Source organism: Saccopteryx leptura, chromosome 3 (genome assembly GCF_036850995.1).
Source record: "Saccopteryx leptura isolate mSacLep1 chromosome 3, mSacLep1_pri_phased_curated, whole genome shotgun sequence".
In the NCBI taxonomy this organism is placed as follows: domain Eukaryota; kingdom Metazoa; phylum Chordata; class Mammalia; order Chiroptera; family Emballonuridae; genus Saccopteryx; species Saccopteryx leptura.
The window spans coordinates 92,035,982-92,046,661 of NC_089505.1; the positions used below are offsets into that span (position 1 = coordinate 92,035,982).

Consider the following 10,680-nt stretch of genomic DNA (forward strand, 5'->3'; position numbering starts at 1 on the left):
TTTGTAAACATGGTGTTTCTGGTATTTTGTATCCTGTGTATCCTTCTTGAGAAGTTGCAGGTAGAGAGGGAGATATCAGAAATGTATTTTGAACACAGGTTATAGTGTGGATTCTAATAGCATGTGACTATAAATATAAGCCTTAGAGTAGCCTGTACAGTCTCAAAGCAAAAACAAAAGACAGGTCATTCTGAGGAAGGGGATAGAATTCACGGGTTCCTTTTCTAAACCAGGAAGTAATCTATCAATAACTATTGGCACTCAGGACATTGGAGGTTCTTCGGTAGGCAACCGAAGTAAACCTTTCATTTGGCGGATTTTCCAGCTGTTCTGGTCGAGGTTAGTGTAAGCTTTAATACATAAAATCAGAGTTCTGAGAGAGTTCTTTAAGTTTACTGCAGTTTAAGATACAGCCAGCATCCGAAGTTGCAGGTGCTCTGGCAGATTCCATTGGACCTTACGATGGAATTCCATCGCCATTTTCCGAGACTCCTTACCACGTGAATCTGTTGAATCCTCCTGTATGCCAGGACGCATGAGAAAGTTGCTCTTTCCTTGACAAATTTATAGTCTAGAAGGGGAAACAGACAATATTACCAACTACCTGTAATGCCTGATTGCTTTTAAAATAGAAGTGTGAGCGTGTGTTATGGGACCCCAAGGAGCAGGGACTGAGTTATGCCTGGAAAGCTGGGGAAGGCTGTGGACTGCTGACCTGGTCCTACAGGAGGGGCAGAAATGTGCCAGGGAGAGGAGATAGAAAGTCACGTCGGCCATGTGGCTGGGAGAAGGCACATTACCCGCCACAGAGTGCGGGTCTGGCGCTCTTGCTGACGATGCCACTGGCGCTGCTGAGAGCGCCCCATGGTGGTCGTGGTTGTGGGTGTTGTTAGTGATGGAGGAGGCCTTGTCAGGTCCGCCTGCTAGAGCCTGTGCTGTCAGATGTCAGAGAGTGACCAGGGCCACATGCCCAGCCTTCCTGTCTCTCGGAATAATCTTTCTGACATGGATCCCAGGGTCAGAGTGTCCTCTTTCTCGCCTTAAAGGAGAGTTAAAAGTAAAACTTTTAACCAAAGTCTAAAAATCCTGTTTTTTAGAGGCTCAATTATAGTATCTACAGCAACCTAAAATGTGGCACCAGAACCCTGGGTGACCTCTCCAGTTCTCGTAGTTGAAGGATGAAGCTGACCCAGAGCTGTGTGCTCTGGCCACAGGCTTCACTCTCCCCCTCTGTGCTCCCGATCAGTCAGGGAGCAGCGGGTGCACTCAGACCGACCCGGGGCCTGATGGCTTTCCTCCTCTGTGTCAGCCCTGCGTGAAGCGTGGTCACACAGGGGACGCAGAGCAGGAAGCCCAGTGCGTGGACTCAACAGGCTCGCAGCAGTAGCCACGGCTGCCCCGTTGGCAGGACCCTGAGCCTCTCAAGTGCAGCCCAGGGAAGCCTGGGGGAGCGGGCGCAGTCCTCTGTGGGACTCTGGAGGAGGGTGGCCAGTGGGGAGGGCGGCCCCGCGGAGGGCCATGAAGTGGCGCGGAGGAGAAAGGCCCAGGAAGGGCGCGCTGACAGAGGGGCCCTCCCGGAGCCCTGCTGTGGCCGACTTCTCCTGCACCCTGACTTGTGGCTTCTGTCTTGCGGTGACAAGTTTGGGATGGATCTCCATTACAGAAGGAGATCCCTAATCTTGAGCGCTCGGTTTCAATTCTTCTTTGATGTGGTTTCCAGATTTTGTAATTTAAAAAGTGTGTGCGTGTACGCATGCGTGCCTTGGTGTATGGCTGTGGGCTCAGAGGTGGCGGCAGGAGGAAAATAGGGACAGCTGTGTGTGAGGTCAGACCCCGGTGGGGACCCTGTGCTCTCGCTGCCCGCCGTGGCCGCACTGTCTCCCTCTCTCCTCTTGCCTAAGCCCTGAGTGCTGGTCTGCTCCTGATGTGAGAGACATTAGCACATTTCCTGTATGGGTCAGGGAGTGCCACCGTCCGTCCGCAGTCCGTCGGGTGTGAAGGGACTCTCCGAGTGGCACTCTGGGTCCATTTACTGCTCCTGCGCCTTCCAGTTCTGCATGGCCTTGAATTCCTTTGACTTTGCTAACTTTGGGACAGAAGCTGGCAGGTAGTGTCACCTCTCTCAGATGGAGACAGAAGCTGGCCTGGCCCCGAGGCACGCTGTGGGATGTGGCACTCAGCACGGCCTCCCAGCTCCGAGCCGCCAGCCCACCCCGAGTGGCTCTGGCCAGACCGAGGACTTGCGTCATCTGTGGCATCTTGAAAAGGAGTCTATTTTAAAGCCTGTAAAAGTTCCAGCAGAAAGTGCCCTAATAACGTCGGGCACTCCAGCCCGGGTGTGGGAGCAGCTGCCCGGGGAGAAGGACGGCCTCGGCCCTGCACAAGGCTGGGTGCAGATGTCCACCACAGGGACACCGAGGGCGCGGGGACCAGAGGGCCCGTCGTGTGCTGGACCAGAGGGACGCAAGTCATCTGGGTTGGGTTTTTAAGGCACATTCCTATTCTTATCACCTGCAGGGCCGACGTCTGGGTTTCCTTCGAGAGCCCAGTGCAGCCTGGGCAGCCCCTGCCCAGCCAGGGCTCAGGAACTGCAGGATGCTTCTCAGTTTTTACCAAGCTTCCCATCAAGACCTAGTGGCCCTGCGGCGCTCCCTCTGCCAGGAAGTGGTGCTTACCCCTCTCTCTCTCCCTCCTTCCCTCTCTCTCTGTCCCCTTTCCTGCCCCCTGGACCAGCAATTTCAGATTCCGTGCTGTTCCACTGAGTGGCGAAGCCGCCTCCTTGCTGCCGTCGGGGCCGGGGTGCGGGGAGTCCTGGGTCAGTGGCCTGAGCACCGAAAGCTGTTGGGTGTTTCTAATGGGCGCTGAGACTTCACAAGTCTGCATCCTTGGCATCGCCTACCAGTTCGAGTAGAACAGTAAATGCCAGTTTCTGTCGTGTGAGGCTGTGATTAAAATGGCGACCGGCAGCAGGCAGGTCCTCCCTGAGCCCGTCCTCGGGCAGCAGACTCGGTGGTGCTCAGGGAGACGGGGGAGCAGATGTGGACCCCCCACTCCACCAGCATGGTCAGAACTGGGAGGCTGATCCGGGGGGTGTGTAGAGAACAAATTGGTGTTTGGCAGTGCTTTGAAGGCAAGTAATTTAAGTGTTCAAAAGTGGGGTGGGGTTGGAGTGTTCCGTGGGGAAACTGAGGAGCTTCGTGGAGAGGCTGGACCTGTGACTCCCCAGGACAGAAGGCGGTAGGTCAGTTGAGAGATGGGGTATTCTGAGTGCAGGGAAGGCTGGGGGCTCTCTAAGCCGGGAGGGCCAGGGCCCAGCACAGGCTCGGATGGAAAGGAAAGTGCTCATCCACCGGCAGGCAGGCCCCTTCCCTGACACAGCAGCAAAGCCATCCTGGGACCCTGGGCCTCGCAGCTCACAGGGGAGCCTGGGCTCTGAGCAGCGGTTTGCAAAGCCCTCTCAGGACATCAAGGCCTGGGGGCTGCAGCTTGACAGCCAGCCTGTGGTCAGCTCTTAGTATTCCTGCCGTTGTCTGCTCTCCTTCGCTGACGCTGACGTTGCCGCCCCATTGTGGAGGGCTGTCACAAGCTGCGGTGGAGGCAGCCAGGCCCCGGAGAGCTGTCACAGCGCTCACCAAGGGTCAGCGCTCCCCATTCAGCAGCTGAGCGGAGAGGTTTGATGTGCATAAATTTCCACTTTAATTCAGGAGCTCCGTGCAGGAGAAGGAATGAGATTCTTTACTGAGTGGCACAGAAGCCCCAAGAAGCAATGCCCGAAAGTTATGAGTCAAGATTACAGCTTTCCCAACTAAGGCACTTTCTAACTGTTGGAGTTTTCTGAAAGTGGAGTGGTGTTCTCACAGGTTCCCTGTCCCTGGAGGTGCTGAGCAGAGTCTGGTTTAAGAATTTAGGAAGGAAGGAAGTAGATGTCAGTGTGCAAAGGCAGGAACTCGTGCCCTCTCGCGTCATACCCTTCGCTGACCTGTTTAATTCCACGTCCTCCCCCCTGTCTCCTGTGCCCAGCCTGTGGCTCCCAGCCGTGGTGTTGAGAGCCCGTGACCAACCTTCTGCTTGAGCTCCCAGTATCTGATATCGGTTCTGACGCCGGTTGAAGTGGGGATTGTGTATGGTGTCATGTGGAAAGCATTTCAACTGGACTCGCACTCAGAAAAGCTTAGGCTTTTGCAGTAAGATTTGGGGTTGAACAGAATGCTGCTCATAGGTTTCCAGTGTCTCATTTCCCTCTGTCTCATCAAGGAAAAAGTCCAATCTTGTCTTCATTAAGCCCAGTATCAAGACCAAAGTCCAGATACTCTGCACCATGCACCATGGTTTAGCCCAGGGGTCCCCAAACTGCGGCCCCCTGAGGCCATTTATCTGGCCCCCGCCGCACTTCTGGAAGGGGCACCTCTTTCATTGGTGGTCAGTGAGAGGAGCATAGTTCCCATTGAAACACTGGTCAGTTTGTTGATTTAAATTTACTTGTTCTTTATTTTAAATATTGTATTTGTTCCTGTTTTGTTTTTTTACTTTAAAATAAGATATGTGCAGTGTGCATAGGGATTTGGTCATAGGTGTTTTTTTTATAGTCCGGCCCTTCATCGGTCTGAGGGACAGTGAACTGGCCCCCTGTGTAAAAAGTTTGGGGACCCCTGGTTTAGCCCCTATCAAAGCTCGGTCCAGTCCAGGCACAGCTCAAAGCCTGTCCTTGGGAGACCATCCAGCTGCCAGCCCACACGCATGGCTGCTGCTTGGAGACCCCATGAACCGACAGGCAGGCAGGCTTGTTTCCAAGCAGGAAGAGAGAAAAGGGTCAGACCTCTGTTAAACCTGTGTCTTTATTTTGGGGCTAGGAAGAACTAGCTTTCCTTAAAGCCCGCCAATCAGTTTCTTTAAAATTTTGTAGGCCTGTGTTGGTCCCTCCCACTAACCAATCAGGTGCTTCTTCTAGGGTAGACTGACAAGCCTGTGTGGTTGCCATTTAAGACACTGCACATGTCTTAAAGCAGAAGCACAGAAACACCTCCCCCCAGCAGCACTGGACTGGCAGTGCCTTGGGGAAACTCATCCCACACCTGAGTCCGGAGGGCTGAGGCACAATGGACTCTGAGGACATGATGGATTCCTGAAATGTGCACTTGAGCCTATGAATTCTTTAGCCTTCTAGCAAATTAAGCGAAATGGGATGCGGCAGCTTCTTACCTAAGCAGGCTTTCCAAGCTTTATAGACTACAATGTCCACCTCCCTTGGCCCGGTTTCCCCATCAATATCGAGCCACCTGCCTACGAACATAGTGAGGGAGGGGGCCTAGATTCCCTGTCAGACCTTCGGACCCCAGGGCACACTAGCCCACACCCTTCTCCTGCTCCAGGACAAGGAGAGCTCTGTGCCCCTTCCTTACCCTCCCTCTCCCTTCCCAGCTTCATCGCCGTGGAGAACATTGACAGCTACTGCGTGCTCATCTCCTCCAAGGCCGTTTACTTTTTGAAAAGTGGCGACTATGTGGACCGGGAGGCCATCTTCCTAGAAGTCAAGTACGACGATCTCTACCACTGCCTCGTCTCTAAAGACCACGGGAAGGTGTATGTGCAGGTGACCAAGAAGGCGGTGAACACGAGTAGTGGCGTATCCATGCCCGGCCCCTCCCACCAGAAGCCCATGGTGAGTGTGCATGGTGTCTCCGCCGCCCTCCTGAACCGGCCTATTGAGAGGGTGAGAGAGAGAAGGGACCCGGGGAAGCCTCTGCCCTGCTTACACTTCTCAGCGGGAATTCAGTTTAGGGTCGGCTGGGCTGCTGCTAACCCCGGGGTGCTGCCTCCCAGCCCTGCCTGTAACGGCCCTCCGCCCGCTCCTCACCACCGAGGTGGCCGGCGGAGAACGTCTAGATAGCAGCGAGGACCGACCGACACCACACGTGGGGATTTTTATTCCTGAATGGTGACTCTTCACTTTGTTGAATCTAGGAAGGTGTTAGAGCACACACCAACTTCTCTGTTGGTTCTCCTATGAAACAATTGGGAAGTAACTTTTTTTTTCCGTGCAAAGAAGTACTATCTAGCAGAGGCCCCTACCCAGGGTAAATGCTCAGTAAATATTTGTAAAGAATATCATATTTGGCCTCGGTTAGAGGCCAAGCCGGAGCACAGTTTGGGGGACTAGGTCACAGAGCGAAGGGAAGTACATGCTGATGGGGGAACACGTGAATCAAAACCAGCCGTGTTAACGTGTGGGGCAGGGTTCCTTAGATTAGGAGGAATCATTTTTAAAAGGTATTGGTCGAATAACATAAAAAAGCAAGTGTCCTACGATTAATCTAAATATTTGCCTCCAAAGGGTAGAAGACACTGTTATGGCAGGGCTTCTAAGTAATAATGCTGTTAACAACCAGCATTCCTTAAGGGTCCTGTGTGCTCGACTGGGCGCTCAGTACTTCTGACAGGCCACCAGATGCTGGAGGGTCATTTCTCCACTTGGCTGGTAAGGAGGCTTGGTGACGGCAAGTGACCTGGTCAACATTATATGGCCGCCACTGGAAGGAGCCAGGGTTCAAAACCAGGCGCTGTGCGGCTCCAGGCTGCTCCGCTCCCCCCTTTCGGAGGGACTGTTGGGTCAGCAGTCCCTGCGAGGAGACACTGTCTTCGCCATATTTTGACTGTGACTTTCCGTGAAAGCCTGGGGTTAGTCCTGCTCATTTTTCACCTGGTATGCTAGGATTTCCAAGCCCGCCTGTGAGAATGACGTGTCATTCAAAACGGCCTTGCTTATCTCTGGGTCTTTCTGCAGATCAGAAATAGCAACCAACCTTATCGGGCCTCTGCTTGACCTTCCGCCTGCTCAGGAATGCACTTGAGTTTGGTTTGGCTTGCACAGGCTCCCCTGGGGTCATTGGCTTAAGTTGAGGCTGGTAGATTAATAGAGTTAACACCCAAAAGTGTGAGTAATTTCCACAAGTTCTTCTCATGGTGGGGAGCCGGGCCCAGCTGCATTTTTGTCCCTTTCAAGGCGAGGGAGCAGCTCAGCGTTTCTGTTAAGGACAGCCCCAAGGCGTGTGCCTGCTGGTTCTCCCCCTCTTTGACCGTCCCCAGACTTTGGTTTGAACCCAAAGCAAAGTCCTTGGTTCATGCCCTTCACGCACACAGAACCCTACCCCGTCAGAGCTGAAACTGGTTCTCAGGTACAGGGGGTCCCAAGTGTCAGGTGAGTTCAGGTTGGCTACACACTCACCTGGGGAATTTGTTAAAGACACAGATTCCAGGAACCGCCTCCCTGCCCCACCCCGCCCCACCCCCGGCCCGAATCAGCATTAAGCGGGAGAAGGGGACCGGAGACTGTTCCCTAACAGTGCACCATCCTGGGGTGCACTGATGGGGACCAGGATGGTGCTGCCCCGCCTACGGGCAGGTCGCTCATCCTGTTCTGTCCCCCAGGTCCACGTGAAATCCGAGGTCCTCGCTATCAAGTTATCACAAGAAATAAACTATGCAAAGAGCCTGTACTATGAGCAGCAACTGATGTTAAGACTCAGTGAAAATCAGGAGCAGTTGGAGCTGGACTCCTGAGGAATCCTGGCGGCTGGGTGGAGGCCATCGGACCTGACCCCCACCAATCAGGAGCCTCGGTTAGAGGCCAAGCCGGAGCACAGTTTGGGGGACTGTGTCACAGAGCGAAGGGAAGTACATGCTGATGGGGGGAACACGTGAACCCAAACCAGCCGTGTTAACGTGTGGGGCAGGGTTCCTTAGATTAGGAGGAAATCATTTTTAAAAGGTATTGGTCGAATAACGTAAAAAAGCAAGTGTCCTACAATTAATCTAATTTTTAGATTGCCCTGTATTTGTTAACATGTATATATGTACAACTGTGTGTTTATAAATATATAGGCACGTTTCTGAACAGGGCCTGTGATGTGTGTAAAGGCTCGTTAACTGTAAAGTAATATAAAATTATATTGGATCTTCTATTGCACTAACCCTACATGTGTGATTCAGGGTACTCGTGTGTGTCAGGTCTGAGTGTTGCAAACTAAGAATTTCCGGCGAGTGGACCGCGGGGAGGGGGAGGGGTTCCTCAGGAGAGTCACCTTTCAAATCTGGTGTTTTGGGCTGGGACACAGGCCACAGAGTCAGAACCGGAGCTGGCCCTTCTGGAAGCGGGAGTGCCTTGGAAATCCACCTTTTATTTATTCCTCACCCCCATTTTCAAGGTAGTTGTTAGACTATCACAAATTATTTCTTTTACCTGCCTGTCTACTTGGCTCTCTCCTGAGAGTCCAGCCAGCCGGAGGTAGACCTGTGCCTGTGGCTGCAGTCCCGTGCGCACAGGCACCGTAAATTTCTCCTGGTCGTTACCAGACAGGGTCGTTTGGGATGGTGGCAGGCTCTGCTGGTTAAGAAGGAGGAAAATCCTACAGAAATCTTTGTTTTAACAAATCAAAAATCCACGAATTTATCACAGTGCACAGTGGGAATGTCCTCCCTGCGCAGCAGCAGGGACAGGTCCCGGGACTCCTCTTTGTAACAAAGTGACAGTCAAGCACCCAGCTCCACAGCCCTGGGGACACGAAGGGAGAGGGAGAGTCTGAGAAGAGGAAATCTGAGTCTGAAAAGGCTGTTTCAGTAAGCTTTTTGTAGTACCAAGATTTAGCCGAAACATCTTACCCTTGGTTTTAAATTCCAGCCAGCCCCGAGGCTGGCGTGAGCACCCTCCCCTCGCCGGGGCTCCTGTTGTTTCCCCCTCTTCTGTGAGGAGGAGACGGAGTGGGGGCGTGGTGGGAGGGGCTCACTCTAGAACGATTGTGGTTTTTAAATTTTTATCTTCATAAAGCTAATCAATTTCTACAACCTTGTCACACGGAGCTAAGATCTAAAACGACTTCAGAAGATCAGTGGATGTGTAGACGGTTTTGGTGTTTATAACCAATGACCCAGATCCTTCCAAGACACAAATGAAGCTGATCTTTCGCTGTCTCTCTCCCTCTCTGTGTGTGTGTGTGTGTGTGTGTGTGTGTGTGTGTGTGTGTGTTTTCCAAGAAGCAGGAAGGGAGCTTTAGCATAAGTGTTAAAGTGCTTTAGCCAAGTAGTGTTTTCAAGGATCATCTTGAACTCCAAGGTCTAGTCTTCACTGAACTCTTAAGTCTGTGGACTGCCGAATTGAAACCTGGCTTTTGAAGGGTTGAAGTTGTTTGTTTGCTTTTGATGCTGAGCAGTTGGGATGATATTGGCTCACACACAGAGCCCTCTGCAGGCCCCCGGCCCCCTCCCCGCACCCCACAAGTCTTGCTTGTGGTTCTGCCATCAGTAGGCCACTGCCTGAGATCATGATCTCTGGAAGAGAGACTCTTAGAAGGGTCGATTGCATCACTTTCTGGAGGGCAGTCACTTGAAGTTCTGTACCAGATTAAGGAGCGTAGTATCACGGAAGAGAAGACGGCTGCCTTTTGGCCCCGACGCAGCTGGGCATCCTGGGCTTTGAGAGCAGAAAGCCTGTTGCAGGCCATGCGTGGAGTGGCGCTTCTTGGACTCCAGAGAGGTGTGCAGAGGCCCTCCTGCCACTGCTTTCTAATTTTAATCAGCTCTGGAAATAGCTGTCCATGTCCTCTGATTGCACAATGCTTCCCTGACACTTGCGCCTTAGAATGTTCCAGTGGGATCCAAAGACCATGGGGGCGGGGGGGGGGGGGTGGACACCAAGGAGAGCTTCCCCAGCTCCTCTGCCCCTGCCGCCCCTGCCTGGCCTGGTGGCGGTGGAAAACTTCCAAAGGCTTTGGACACGGTTTCCCGGTTTGCCAGGAAAAAATCCAAAGCTTTGGCGCAAGCCGGCTCTGGCCCTTTTTCTTTTTAAACTGGTATTTGGCCAGTGATGTCTGAGACTTTGTTGTGATAATTTCCACCAGTTCTCAGGCTGCCTCAAGTCCACAGTTCCTCTCTGAGGACAGTGAAATCAATTGAATAAGGAGAAATTGGATAAGGAGAATTCAAAAGCCATCCTAATTCCCTGACCCAGCACCATTGGCCAACCCATGTCGCTGCCTAACCATAGCTGCTTCTCCCTGACCACTGGGGAGGCTGGCCGGAGGTCAGGGTTCCCCACGCCCTGGGCTCGGCCGCACTCCTGAGAAACAGCAGCCTCTCACCAGCCCTGGGGTCTGGCTGCGTGGGGGTACTCACCTCAATGTTCAGAAGGTTCCAGGGTCACTCTCTCTCTGAGCATCATCTGTGCCTCAAAATGCCATAGTAGCTGCTCCATGGAACTCTGAAAACAAAGTATCTGGTTCTCCACTGTGTAAACACTATTCCCACCAATTGTTCAGACTCTCCCATCTGTTTCTCATATCAGAGTTGTTATTTTTCTTCCTGTGGAATAAAATGCTTTGTTGACTTCCCAGACATGTTGTTTTTCTTCTTCTGGTTTCTTGGTGTTCCAGAGATTCTAGAACCATCATCGGTGACAAATGTGAGATGTGTTACGTTCACAGTAACATGCTTCCTTTCCCCTCGCTGCACGGAAGCACATTACTGGGGCGAACCCTGCACCGTGAGCCGTACTTAACTCTACAAGAGTCAGCCACTCTCTGTTCTCTGGGGCCCAGGTGTGACGCTCTGCTCCGCACCCCACCTCGCCGGGGTTGCTGGTTTAGGCCCTGGCTGGGGTGGGGGGTGGGGGTTGTGGTCGCTTACTGAGAA

The 10,680-nt window shown here is 52.8% G+C and overlaps 1 protein-coding gene across 4 annotated transcripts in view; it reads left to right on the forward strand.

Moving 5' to 3' along the window:
- Positions 1-10,381, forward strand: part of VPS13D (vacuolar protein sorting 13 homolog D) — a 239,345-nt gene extending 228,964 nt beyond the window's left edge. For all 4 annotated transcript variants that reach the window (XM_066375101.1, XM_066375102.1, XM_066375103.1 and 1 more), the window contains 2 exons: positions 5,419-5,659; positions 7,426-10,381. In XM_066375101.1, coding sequence (XP_066231198.1) covers positions 5,419-5,659; positions 7,426-7,557 — 373 coding nt within the window. In that variant the 3' untranslated portion in view covers positions 7,558-10,381. The remainder of the gene's footprint in view (positions 1-5,418; positions 5,660-7,425) is intronic.
- Positions 10,382-10,680: the final 299 nt, after the last annotated feature.